General features: G+C 42.5%; 1 protein-coding gene across 1 annotated transcript in view; it reads right to left on the minus strand.

Moving 5' to 3' along the window:
* Window positions 1-4,756: 4,756 nt before the first annotated feature.
* Window positions 4,757-14,380, minus strand: part of LOC142151175 (complement C3-like) — a 102,006-nt gene continuing 92,382 nt past the window's right edge. The window contains exons 38-42 of the mRNA XM_075206539.1: window positions 12,718-12,807; window positions 11,881-11,967; window positions 9,331-9,414; window positions 7,138-7,273; window positions 4,757-5,777 (exon numbers count right to left, since the gene is read on the minus strand). Coding sequence (XP_075062640.1) covers window positions 5,639-5,777; window positions 7,138-7,273; window positions 9,331-9,414; window positions 11,881-11,967; window positions 12,718-12,807 — 536 coding nt within the window. The 3' untranslated portion in view covers window positions 4,757-5,638. The remainder of the gene's footprint in view (window positions 5,778-7,137; window positions 7,274-9,330; window positions 9,415-11,880; window positions 11,968-12,717; window positions 12,808-14,380) is intronic.

Genomic DNA, 14,380 nt, shown 5'->3' on the forward strand with positions numbered 1-14,380 from the left:
GATAGAAAAACAGCTACCACTCAAGAGAACCATAACAACCTAGGCAGGAAAATAGTAAACACAGGAGACATACGATAGAAGTAGAAAACCGTGTATCTTTGTCCACTGTACATTTCACAAACATCTGGAAACAGTAGTGTGGCTTTATGTCTACTTTATTCTCAATTATTACTGTCTAAGCAGTTTCTGAGTAAAGCATTTCTGAAATAAGTTAACAGTGGAGAAGAGGGAAGTTACAAACCACAACATCGTTGTGTGTTTGTGTTGGAATGTGATTACTCTGCATCAGACTACCAAATTATGAGTTAGATGATTCCCACGACAATGGGACTTTCAATGCCTGGACAATCACAAATGATTAAATCCAGATGAAGGGGTCCCAGCTTCTCCAGGTTATAACCATTTGACATTTGTGGGCAGTATGGTGGCGTAGTGGTTAGCACTTCTGTCTTACAGCACTGGGGTCATGAGTTCAATTCCCGACAATGGCCTTATCTGTGTGGAGTTTGAATGGTCTCCCCGTGTTTGCGTGGGTTTCCTCCCACACTCCAAAAACATACTGGTAGATTAATTGGCTGATAACAAATTGACCCTAGTCTGTGTGTATTAGGAAATTTAGACTGTAAGCCCCAACGGGGCAGGGACTGATGTGAGTGAGTTCTCTGTACAGCGCTGTGGAATTAGTGGCGCTATATAAATACACGGTGATGATGATGATTGGTCACCTGCAGTGCATGGAGGGGCCATTTTTATTTGGAATTGTTTCCATTTGACTACAATAGATCAGGAAACAAAAAGTGTTTTTTTAAATCCTTTTTATTTGATGGATCAAGAAGTAAGAAGATAGATATTTCTATTAAATAAAGTGGTGACTGAGGATTTGCGAAGTGTTGAATTTAATTAAAATTTATATTAAAAATGCGTTTGTATCTTTTTCTGTTTTGTACTGTTTTGGTATAATGGACACTGGATAGACGTCTTAGATCGATTGTATTGGGAGGCAAAATTATTACTCCAGGGGTCCCAATCTTGCTAATCACTTTGTCCTCAACAGACCTGAGGGGTCAGAATGAGGCCCACTGCTTTTCAACTTTGGAGATGTAGCCTCTGGGAGGGTGGAAACAGGCCCGGCGCTCCCATTAGGCAAGGTTAGGTACTTGCCTAGGGCGCCGGGCGCCCCATACATGTCACGGCCGCCGCACAGCATTCAGATGCACGGGGGAGGGGGGAAGAGGCTATTGCTCACCACCGCCGCCTCTCTGCTCCGTCTCCGCCCCTCCACTTACTAGTGTCAGTGAGTGGAGAGGAGGAGACGGAGCAGAGAGGCGGCGGTGGTGAGGTAAGGAAAGACGGGGTGAGAGGGGAGGAGGGAGGAGGGAGGAGGACGCCGATTGTTGCGGGGGGCGGGGGGGGGGCTGGGGCTGGGGCGCCGATTTTGTAAAAATGCCTAGGGCGCCATGGAGGCTAGCACCAGCCCTGGGTGGAAACTGTATTTAATTACTGCAGAGCTTTATTACACATGCTCAAAGGTGGCGGAAAATGGGCCACTTTCTATATTTTCAATTGAGAACCATTGTACCTACTACCTATGGGAAAACACTTCGTTAGGCAAACAAAGTATTGCCACAAATGCCAAACATTGACAAGTATGATAGTGACACGCCTGATGCCCCAATATTCTCATGAAGTTGATATTAAAAGGTATTTCCTCACAATGATTTGTTTATCAATGAAGCATAATGGTTATGGCAGCTTTAAAAGAGTTTTACTCACCTTCCTGGAATGGAAGGACAGGACAATGGGATGTTGTTATGCAGAGATAAGGGGCGTCCTGGTAATCAGCCTATTTCCGATGTTCAGAAGTGCAAGAGAGCGGCACAAATTGTCTTTTGTGGGCCTAGATTTCCATGTGTGCATAGTTTACACTGAAGCGTATAGATTCACGAGCCAAAGGACTTTTATGGAGCAGAGATGTTTGCACTGGTCAAGGGGGAAAGATCAATGATCTTTGCAAATTGTGCTTTAGGCACATGTCTGTACACATGCAAAAATCAATATTTCATTTTGCGGGGTAAAATTAATACGATAAGAGGGATGGCGGGGGTATATTTCCAGGGGCACACAGTCCCTTTCCCATGCAAAAAACCTTGAATTGTCCACCATCTCCGAGGTGATGGAAATCATATTTCATCCCAGTACTTTTTTTGGAATGTGCTTTGCACCTCTCAGTTGCACATTAGTGCTTTTCTTGGTGATTCAAGCCATTTATTAAAAATCTTCAAGCACAGAATTACTACCTTTAATAAGGACTGACCTGATGTCCACTCACTCTCATGATTAATTTAAGCGTTAATGAGGCTGTGACAGGATGGACCGCCTATGCCACCCTGTCTGTTGTTGCTGGGAACCGGCTTGGCTTAATTTGCCACAGTTCCCTTTCTTTATCCCAAATGTGCCCTCTAACCGCAGTAGGAGGGGCTTAAGCTGCTGCCACCACTGGACTCCTTAGCGGCAGCCAGAACCTCATTCTTCTGAGCAACTGTCGCTGCCTGTGTACCCCCTTGCTGGTACCTGGGCTGGTACTCTTGACTTCTTGCCTTCAGATGGTACCCCTGGCCTGTCACACTGGCCAGAGCTGCAGGAAGCGGCAAAGCTTTGGTACTGGAAAGCTGGGTTCAAACCTCACAAATGGATTAGATTTGGGTCTAATCTGTAGGTCACAGGAAATACAGCAGGGAAGAAGTTGTCAAAGTAGGATCTTGAAGCAAATGATGTTTATTAGCTCAAGTGTCCTGATAAGGGCAGTTCACACTGGTTTAAGGTTCACTAGTGATCAGACGGTCAGATGGAACAATAATACATTTCAATGCAAACCAGGGCTCTTTTTATACAGTTTTTGGAGACTAGCTTGGCAGGAGGTAATCCAGCCTCCTTTCTCTTTCATCAATCTGGACTGATTCATGCAGTCTGCACGTGAATCAGCCCAGAAGGATTAACACCTTTTTAGATAGAGGCTAGTGGCATGAGGGAGTGTACTTCCCCCCTGTCCATGAGCTGCCAGGGAGAGGGGGGCTCGGCACACTCTCCTCCCTGGTGCCGTTCTGTCTGAAACTGGAGATTTTTCTTTGAAACCTCCCGCCTACACTTTCTTCCAGGGACTTTGCTCCGGGGTCTGGTTCTACCCCCTGGCCGAAAATAGTACCAGGGGAGAGCAGCCAGATCACGGGACAGCAGTCCCTGCTCTGTCGCTAGTTGAAGATCTTTGAGTTTCAGCAAGTGACTTAGCTTCCTGGGTCCCCCATGATAGGCTGCACCTCCTGGATCTATTTGCATCCAGGAGGCTACACATTTAAAATACACATATTTACACTCCCGGCACCTAGCATCATAAGTTAACTCTTAAGGCGCTGCACGCCGGTTCTCTGCCGGCTCTGGAGAGCCTATACACATACGTGTTTTTCATTAAATACATTTAACCCCTCACCTACACTCCACAGTGCCTAACGCCATGGTTTAACCCCTTATATGCTGCAGTGCTGGGTACTACCCACCCAGCGCTGCAGCGCACAGTTCAAAACACATTTTTTATTTCAATTAAATACACATTTAAAACACTTCCTTATGCCCGCGGTGCCTAGTACTATTTCAAGTTGCCCGCTGCACGAGCGCTACGGTCGGTACTCAGGACCCGGCCACAGAAGCTATGTAGTTTTACTGACTATGGGGTGTTATATTTTTTTCTGCTCTTTTGTCTCATGATCCATTCCAGATTCTGCTGTATTTCAGAGTTGTTGTGTCTCTGTGTGGCGGAAGTTGCTAAACAACCATACTCACTTTGTTTTCCTTGTTTGCTGCTAATGGGGATTTCACATTGCAGCTGATTTATCGGCTCTTGCAAGACTCATCACTATCTAGCAGCTAATTATTCAACACTTCCTGCCCACATGATTTCTACCAAGTAGATGATTGGCCAGGACCTACATAAATACACTCATTGCCATTATTGCTTTGCTGGTGTTAGGTTTACCTGGGCTATTCCTGTACTTTTGTTCGGTATAGATTGGTATAGCTTCTGCTGCTGGATTCACATTGTTTGACCTTGGCTATGTTACTGGACCTTACTGTTGGATCTCTGCTTGCCCTTGAACTCTCTGTCTGTTTATTTATCTTGTGCAGCTCTCTTACCCGGCCTGCCAATTGACAATTCTTTTTTGTCTGTCTTGTTTTGTCTACATGTGGCCCCATAGCTGCGAGTTTCCCTGACTCTACCTCACTCACAGCTGATAACAACTATACACTCCTGGGATCAAGTCCGAGTACCAGTGATCTCTGTGGTTCCGGGAAAGGCACCTGCTAATGGTGAAAAATATCTTGTGTCATGGGTTCTGTATAGGGGTTATCAGTCAAAGATTGTAAGGTTCATAACATGGGGTGATCTTAAAGAGCTTGGACTTTGGCATTTTTACTGTTCATCCTGGACCTTTCAGGTTCCTCTTTCACACACACAAGTGGTCACAGAATATTTTTGCTGGAGTGTCTCAAAAGACCATCAAGGGGGTGTGTGCGCACCTTGAAATGCGTAGGGTTTATACATAGGCGCAATTGTGCACATAGAGAAACATTGCCATTTTTTTGTGCTTTGTAAATGACCTGGGGTGGCTCAAAAAGGGGGCTTCATAAATCCATAAATCCATCCCTACCCAAACAGACAATTAACCCTCTACTCTACCCCTTAACAAGATGCTTAACAAGAAACTTTAGACACCTCACACATTTTTTATTTCACAAGAGAACATTACATTTAAGTAAACAAAATATTACATGAAACATACAGATGAACATTTGTCCGGCTTATTCCAGTACAATCACTGATATGTTATGTGCAGCATTATATGGTTATGTAAATACTGAGTGAAGCCTATGCAACATATCTCAGTTATAAACTTTGTTCAACAGGAAACGAGGAAAAAATAGGCAAGGAAAACCTCACATTGGGCCCAGTTGCTATTCCACTAAGATGCTGAACAATTTGGCTTGAGATAAATCTTAAGCTTGCTATGTGTTTTGGGCATTAAACATTAGTGAAATGTGTATTTAAAGACTGTGGTGATGGTTGAAGGTGGCTCCTCTTCTTATTTAAAATCCTCATTGAAATGCCCCCCCATCTCCGCCACATACTGTATGACTATTATTGCAACAATGCATAAGTACGGAATCTTGGAATACTGGAGGCTTTGGCTATGAAAAGCATGTTCCCTAAAGCACCCCTTCTGCCTCGCTACATACTCATTTATACAGCAATTACATTTGACAGTCAATGGTGAAAATTAAATGTACAGTGCATATAGTTATGTGTTAGATTGGGTAACAATTTAATTAGTGTATTACTGCTTTTGTTACTAGAGCAGCTCTTTATAGCCGAGAGTGACTTCAGCAATGGAGCCTGTTGCTTGCACAGGGTGGAAACTTTTATATTTTTACTCAGAGGTTACAAACCTGGCTATAGATTTTGATACATTATGAGTGGTTGTTTAGCAGTACGGGTGTGGGCTTGTAGTTTGTTATCCATAAACCATCTAACGAAATGAACAACAGAAGCTGTCCGGCACTCCGTGGATGTATATAACCCAATCATTTCTTATGTCCTGCAACCTAACAGCTGCAGCTCATCAATAAATTTGTAGATTTCCTCACACTCGGCAAGCTTGATGGTGGCACATTCCCTCTTTGTGGGCAACTGCTCAAACCACGTCCCACCGTTGATCACGTAGGACTTTCTGGAAAAGGTTAAGAGACATATCATCATTATCATCATCAACACCATTTATTTATATAGCGCCACTGATTCCGCAGAGCTGTACAGAGAACTCACAGACAAACAGACACAGAGAGCGAGAGAAAGACTAGGGTCAATTTTGATAGCAGCCAATTAACCTACTAGTATGTTATTTTTTGGAGTGTGGGAGTAAACCGGAGCACCCGGAGGAAACCCACGCAAACACGGGGAGCACATACAAACTCCACACGGATAAGGCCATGGTCGGGAATTGAACTCATGACACCAGCGCTGTGAGGCAGAAGTGCTAACCACTTAGCCACCATAAAAATATCATATACCGTATTTCCCCATGTATAAGACGCTCCCATTTATAAGACGCACCTGTATAAATCATGTGAAAAATTGAGGATAATGTTTATAGTCTTTTGCAGATTAAGTTGCTGACTGCAAAAAACATTATCCTCAATTTTTTTAGTAGTATTTGTGCAGTGGGTACAGAGAGGAGAGAAGGAGTTCTAACACTATTGCTAATTCTGCCTTATCCCGTCAGATGCTTCCTCTGTCCGGTAAAATATTCTTTCTTCTGTCCGTTCTGATCCTGATTCTGGAAAGTCGCTTACCGTCCTCTTCGCGATAACCGGATGTCCAACCCACTGCAGTTCACGCACCACATCCGGTCATTGCGAAGAGGACGGTAAGCGACTTTCCAGCATCAGGATCAGAACGGACAGAAGAAAGAAGACTTTACCGGACAGAGGAAGCATCTGACAGGGTAAACGCTACTACCACTGTATAAGTCGCACCCAGTTTTCAGTCCGAAAATTTGGGGGAAAAAGTTGCGTCTTATACATGGGGAAATACGGTAATTTAATATATGTCCATCTATATTTAAATACACTGTTAATAATATTGTAAAATATAAGGATATTTGAAGCAGGGGTTTGCTGGGCATGCGGACAATTGTTCCCCCTGCCGGTCCCATAATGGGCTACCTTAGGCTGGGTACCGGGCTACCTGCATTTTTTCTACCTGAATAAAGCTCCACCCCGAATTAACATCACACTATAACACCCATCCCCCTCCTAATTAGTAGATCTACGGATCCAATATCTGCCCCGCACAATCCCATTCATGATATACGCATCCCCTGTTGTCTATGGTTGATTCTCCTGCTGAAGTACGGAGAAGAATTTCTACATCTCAATCATTGTAGATAACACAGAGCTTTAATGTGTTTTGAGTGAATAACGGGAGAGCCGTCCAAATTTGCTACATTTTCAGATGTTTACTGAATATCTGAGTCTTGTCCACATGAAGCCCTCAAAGACCTTGTTGTTTAGTTTTTTGGCTGTACTCACTCTTTATTCATTTCCCATATGTCCTCACTGCGGCCCCAGATGATGTACGTACGGCCGACGCTTGCTTTGACAGAGTCTCTGCAGCTCCGGTGGCTGAAAAACTGGCGTTTGGCACCATTAGTTAATTCATCAGTTCCTATAAAAGAAGAATTGGGAGATGGTATCATGTGAGGATGGATAGACAAAGAGTTACCCAGTAATTCTTTTGGGTAGAAGCCCAACAGGAAGAATATGTCTGTATGTGTAAATAAATATTCAAATGAGTACCTGGTAAAGATTTACAGATATACTTCTTGTATAACACTTGGTAAATATTTATAGATGTGTAGAATTCTTGGATGAGGTATCGGTACTAGAATGGATTGCACCGCTGGGACCTCAGCCTCACCAACATTTTGTAGTGTTTTTTTAGATGCCACTTCCAGGAACAGTTGCATTAATAGACCTGTCCACGATGGTGGATCACCAGGAGGCTGGAGTTATTTTTTAATATATGGGGGGGCCGCTTTGATCACTAGTCACCAGGATTTAGGCATACTTTGCATACTAGCCATCACATTGGAATCTGTTTTGTATAATGTCCACAAATTAAGATATATATTTTATAGAAGCTGACAAATTAAAGCTTGCTAAACAAAGTAGATAGAGCTCACATTTTAGGTTCCAGTTTTCATGCCTAATTCATCAAAAACGATGCTTGTCAATGTGTCGTGTGTACAGTGCAATATATTACTGGTGGATTTAATTTGTAAAATACGTACAGTGACTAGATTGCCAAAAGTGGCATTTGCCAGGGCACAACTGTAAAGTGGGCTCTAAAATAGCGCTTCTGACTCAATTTTAATAAACCACACCCACATTAGAATAAACCGCACCCACAATAAAAGTAAGCCAGGCTCCCTAAAAATATAGTGCGCTAACTGGCCCCTCAATCATAAAAGGATTTAATTAGCCTAGGGAGTACAATTAAAATGTGGAGAAGGGACTGGAAAAAACGGGGGGTGGGGGTTTGTTAGAGGGGGCTACAGAAAATGTGCAGAGGGGGCTGGAGAAAATGGGGCGGTTACAGAAACCAATGTGATTGGGCTGGAGAAATTAGGGGGGGGGGGCAGAGGTGGCTTCAGAAAATGTGCAGAGGGGGCTGGAGAAAATGGAGGAAGGACTGGAGAAAATAGAGGGGCTAAAGAAAATGTGAGAAGCTGGACAAAAATAGAGGAGCAGAGGGGGCTACAGAAAATGTGGAGAGTGGGCGAAAGAAAATGAGGGGGGGGGGGCGGGCTGGAGAAAATGGGGGAAAGGTCGCTAGAGAAAACAGAATGAGAGGGGGCTAGAGAAAATGGGGGGGATGGACTGGAGACAATGGGGGGAGAGGTTGCTGGAGAAAACAGGTTGAGAAGGGGCTAGAGAAAATGGGGGGGGGGGGGATGGACTGGAGACAATGGGGGGAGAGGTTGCTGGAGAAAACAGGTTGAGAAGGGGCTAGAGAAAATACGAGGGGAGGTGGCATTGAGCTGGTTAGTTATTAAAATCTTGTGGGCAAGAGGGCATGTGAGAAAACAACTGTTTGGCAGGGGGTTATGTTTGGGAAAAGCTGGTGGATACAGGTGACATGTGTAAGAATAGCTGGTGGGCAGGGGGCATGTGTAAGAATAGCTGGGGGCAGCGGGGACATGTCAATATGTGACAGGTGAGTGATGTCATGTTTCCTTTGCTTTGTTCTGAAGTCTAACATTTGAAGCCTCCCGTCTAGATATGCAGCGTTTGCTCCTGGGCAGCAGGGAAGCCTGGACAACATCCTGTATCAGACATCTGGACTGCAGCCTACCAGCCAGGTAAGAGAGTTACCATTTTTATTTTATAAATGTCATGCGTGTGAGGGGCTAGGAAATGGAAATTGGTGGTGGTGGGGCGGTAGGCTGAAGCATTGCCTAGGGCGCCAAGAAAACTTGCAGCGTCCCTGGATATTAGGTAGTCACTCATACATATTTACAGATACCAAAGGGAACTTGCTATACAATAGATAATAAAAACAAATTGGTAAACATTAATGGATACATAGGGCAATATGTGAATCAGTACAAGACCAGTGATTACGCAAAGATGTATGTATGCCTTCGTGTAACATCTACACATATTGGTGTTCCATAAATGTAGCATAGCATAAACATATATAAGGACACCACATGGACTTACCAAGCTTAACCACTTGTGTAATTGTCATGGAGTAAGTGTCATATGCCCCGGCCTTCTCAATATTATCCACTCTGCACTCGTACACTGTGACAAAGTAAGGGATGTCAAACTTATAATACTTAGCAGGGGTATGTTGATAACATGTTTAACATGTAATAATTAATACAAAAAGGAACTATAGCAAAGAGCTACCCAAATAAAGGTTCATTCTCATGCAATCGAGGATGTAGGTTATATCTACCGACATTTAGAATTCTGAAAACGGGACAAAAATAGACCAACCCCTGTTTTACCCAAACTCTGCCCACAAATTGGTAAAATTTGTGCAAAACACTGCCCATTTTAAGTCCCACCCCTTTTGTGGTCCGCGAATCTAGATGTTCTTCCAAAATCTGGACCATTGGGAGGTATGACGGCGGTGAAAGGGGTCTGGCTATGCTGGTCCTCACTCCCATTGCCCCCACTTGAATATGCAGTACAGTTCTGGGCACCACTCTATAAAAAAGATAGTTTGGAACTAGAAAGGGTTCAGAGAAGGGCGACAAAATTGATAAAGGGTATGAAGTCATTAAGTTATGAGGATGGGTTAGCCAGTTTAGACATGTTTACTTTAGAAAAGAGGTGCCTAAGAGGAGATATGATTACTAAGTTCAAATACATTAAGGGTAGAGATGCTCAGGCTCGGTTCCTCGAGAACCGAACACAACCGAACTCAGGGGATCCGAGTACCAGCCCAAGCCGGCCCTGGTACTGTCGCGCGCCTTCGGAATTTAAAACGAGGCAAAGCGTCATTGTGAAGTTGTCGGATCTCGGTTCTTGCGAGTTTTGAATTCCTTTTTAAGATCCAACATAGGGAGGGGTGGGAAGGAGGGTGGACCCCCATTTTTCTTTTCTGCCAATGCTGTGTGCCAAAGTGTCCTAAATGTGCTAGGAACTGCCATGTGTTTGTGCTATTGCTCTGTCGCTTACCATCCAGCCAGATCGCTGCAGTATTTGTCCGAAAGTGTAAAAAAATAATATTGTGTCCTGTGAGGTGGTCCAAATTGACTGCAAATGACTTGAAATTAGTGTTATTGAGGTTAATAATAATGTAGGAACAAAAAAAGAGCAAAATTATGTGATTTTAGCATATTTTAGGATTTTTTCTAAAAAAAATCCAAAACCAAAACTAAAATCAAAACACACAAGGGCGGTTTTGCCAAATCCAAAACCAAAACACAAAGCTAATCCAGATCCAAAACCAAAACCAGTTCAATGGGGTCAGTGAGCATCTCTAAATAAGGTTCAATACAGAGAACTTTCATGGGAACTTTTTACCCCAAGGACTATACACAGGACACGTGGTCATCCCCTAAGGTTAGAGGAGAGGAAATTTCACAACCAGCAAAGGAAGGGGTTCTTTACAGTAAGGGCAGTCAATATATGGAATTCACTGCCGGGGAAGGTTGTGATGGCAGATTCAATAGATATGTTTAAGAAAGGGTTAGACAAATTGTTTGCGGAATAGTGTATCCAGGGATACAACGTTAATTAAAATGAAGGACAGTAGTGGATATAGGGTAAAATAGGACTGCAATATTGGGTCTGGGGGGATTTTAACAATTGAAACAGATTTGCGGTCGCTTACTCTGGATCAATTTCATATATAAGTGAAGGATCGGAGGTGATCCAAAATAGGTTGAACTTGACGGACTGGTGTCTTTTTTCAATCTCATCAATTATGTTACTATGTTACTATGTTACTATGTTACACTCTGCACTTCTGAGCCCCGATTGAGGCTTCACTGCGCATGTGCTGGCCCCCGCGCATGCTCAGAAAAGAAGGGTGGGGGCAGGGTATATTAACTTAAATCAGTTTACATAAGATGCCCAGCGACCAGATAAAATAATGGACTGCCAGGAAAGAAGAAAGGCCTGGCTGTCAGTCAGATATCAGATTAAGCAATGGGATCTACCTATGAGTGAGCAGCATTACATCAGTTGTACCATCTCAGCACTTGCTCATTTGGAGCTACCTTGGTAATCTCTTCCAAAGTGGCCGGTACTGTGTATATTGTGAGAAAAGAATGTTCTATGATAACAACAATGTTTTTTTTCTGTATCTATATGAGGGATGGATCTTTATAGAAATATGGAAGTGGGGAGTGGACAGCTTCTAAGAGGCAGTACAGTTCACCATCAAACCAATCAATATACTGTATATCTTTGGGTTCAGTTGCAATATATATATATATATATATATAGGACATACTTACCAACTTTCTTCAGCTCTCTTCCGGGAGTCTGCCAGTGGAGGTGGGCGTGAGGGGGCGGGGCAACCAAAATTTGCGTCATTTTGGCCCCGCTCCCTGTGACGGCATGACGCAAACGCTAGGAAGTGGGCAGAATTTGGGAGATTGCCACACTCGCAAAATGCGGGAGTCTCCTCGACATTCCGGGAGAGTTGGCAAGTATGATATAGGACCTTGGATTATTTCCAGCGAGGTAGTACAGACAGAAATACCGGCATCATTAGAGACATCAGTGACTCAAACATGGGCAATTGCTTACCAAAATCCACACCCTGTTGGCACGCTGCATTCACACGAGAGACAGAGTCCAGCTTTCCTTTGTAGGCATTCTTTAGGTTACACCTTTCTGCAAAAGCAACAAATAATTCTGAAGGAAGCATATGGAACTTTTTACTTTCCTTTAATACTGAGGAGGTCATTGGGTCAGTTACATGTTCACTCTTATGTAAAGATTACTCAACTAAAGGTTCTAAATTCAGAGCCTGACTTCTGGTGCTTCCCTTATCTGCTTGTGTTGAGCAGGGGAAGGAAGTTTGATGTCTTAGTGATAAAATGTAAGTTTCCGCATATAAGTTCCATATGTCTTTCTGCATCTAGGGCCTGATTCATTAAAGATCTTTACTTAAGAAACTTCTTATGGTAGTCTCCTGGACAAAACCATGTTACAATGAAAGGGGTGCAAATTAGTATTCTGTTTTGCACATAAGTTAAATACTGACTGTTTTTTCATGTAGCACACAAATACTTGACAGCTTATTTGTACACTGAAATTTAAAGTTGATATTTGTGTGCTACATGAAAAAACAGTCAGTATTGGACTTATGTGCAAAACAGAGAACTAATTTTCACCCCTTGCATTGTAACATGGTTTTGTCCAGGGGACTGAATTAAGAAGTTTCTTATGCTAAGATCCTTAATGAATCAGACCCCTAGAGTGTTATATACCAGCAAGAGGCAGCAATCTCCTTTACAGAGGTTTGACACCAATTGCAGACAGACTCATAATATCCAACTCTAAGAACAATGTTTTATCATTAGCAAAATGGTTATTACTTGTTTATTTCCCTTCTTTAGACTGGAAATATAAAAACAGTACCTGAAATACAGTGACATTCGGCTCCTCTGCAGATCTTCTTTAGCTCTCCCTGTTCCTCCGTTGGATGATAAAACTTGGTACAGCGGTTTTCTAGAGATGGGATATGAGAAAGGTAAAAAGTAGTTTAGCCATATTCGTCACATTGAATTAATGTACATCATCATCATCATTTATTTATATAGCGCCAGCAGATTCCGTAGCGCTTTACAATTGGGAACAAACAGTAATAAAACAATACTGGGTAATACATACAGAGAGGTAAGAGGGTCCTGCTCACAATGTTACAATCTATGGGACAATGGTTTGATACACAAGTGCTACATCATATTGAATATTTGTCCAGCTAGAATGCAAAGGTAAATAGTATTGAGTGGGCTGTATGATCAGTTACACAACTATGTTGGTCAGAGGGTTGTTGTCTTGTGTTAGCTGTGTATAGGGTGGTAATAGGTTAACCTAGGGAGATTAAGAGAGTGGTAAAGGAATATTATAAGCTTGTCTGAAGAGATGGGTTTTCAGAGAACGCTTGAGGGTTTGAAGACTAGAGGAAAGTCTTATTGTGCGAACGAGGGAATTCCATAAAATGGGTGCAGCCCGGAAAAAAGTCCTGTAATCGAGAATGGGAGGAAGTGATGAGAGTGGAAGAGAGACGAAGATCTTGTGCAGAACAAAGGTGTCGATTTCGGAGATCATTTGAGACAAGTGAGGAGATGCATGTCGGTGCAATTTTATTGATGCCCTTGTTTGTTAGTAGAAGAATTTTATATTGGACAAAATAAAGTATTGGATTATTTGGTTAAACTTTTTTAGTTAGACTAATGGTTAATTTTTCGAGAAAAACTGTTTAGATAACCTCCATCTTTATCAGTTCCAACAGCAAGGAATCTTGAGGATGTCATGTTTAGGAAGAGAAATGTTGAGGAAGTCATGTTTAGGAAGAGGAATTATTGTGTCTAGAATATGTCTAGTTAGATTGTGGTGTTAAAGACTAATTGATGGGAAAAGTAGGGAGAATTTGGAAACAAATGTCAATAATGATTTTACCAGCTGTATTGCTGCAAACATCTCTCCCTCTGGAATGTAACCCCTCCCTCTAGAATGTAACCTCTCAAGGGCAGGGTCTTCGCTAACTTATATATCATGTAGATCTAACTGTACATCCCTGATGTCATGTCTTATGTTGAATTTTTTGCTGTTTATTTAAAGACACGCATGGAATTCGTACCACTATCCATGCTAGCTGTAATTGTTAGCTTGTGACTATCCATGTCTGTGTTATGATGTTTACTTGTATTCATGTATTTGTTTTATGTTTATTGTATTCATATATGTCAGATCTGTACGATGATTCTCTGCCCCGCTGATCCATGTCGACAGATGAGTAATAAAGGGATAACTGACCTCAAAGACCCAGGAGTCATAAGCATAACTATCTACTAAAATGTCTAAACTGGACATCTGTGTTCTCCAAAGGCCTAATATGTTGCACTAGAACAAAAAATGGATTAAATTTTATTAATGTGTGGAGAAATTCTTCAGGTGACCCTCGGTTAAAGGAATTCTTCCACATACCAGAGAGTAGTTCTGTCATTTACCCCACCAGCAGGATGCCAGTCAAGTTAGTAGTATCAGCAGAAACAATTATGTAGCACATGTTATCACT

The sequence above is a fragment of the Mixophyes fleayi genome, chromosome 4 (genome assembly GCF_038048845.1).
Source record: "Mixophyes fleayi isolate aMixFle1 chromosome 4, aMixFle1.hap1, whole genome shotgun sequence".
In the NCBI taxonomy this organism is placed as follows: Eukaryota; Metazoa; Chordata; class Amphibia; order Anura; family Limnodynastidae; genus Mixophyes; species Mixophyes fleayi.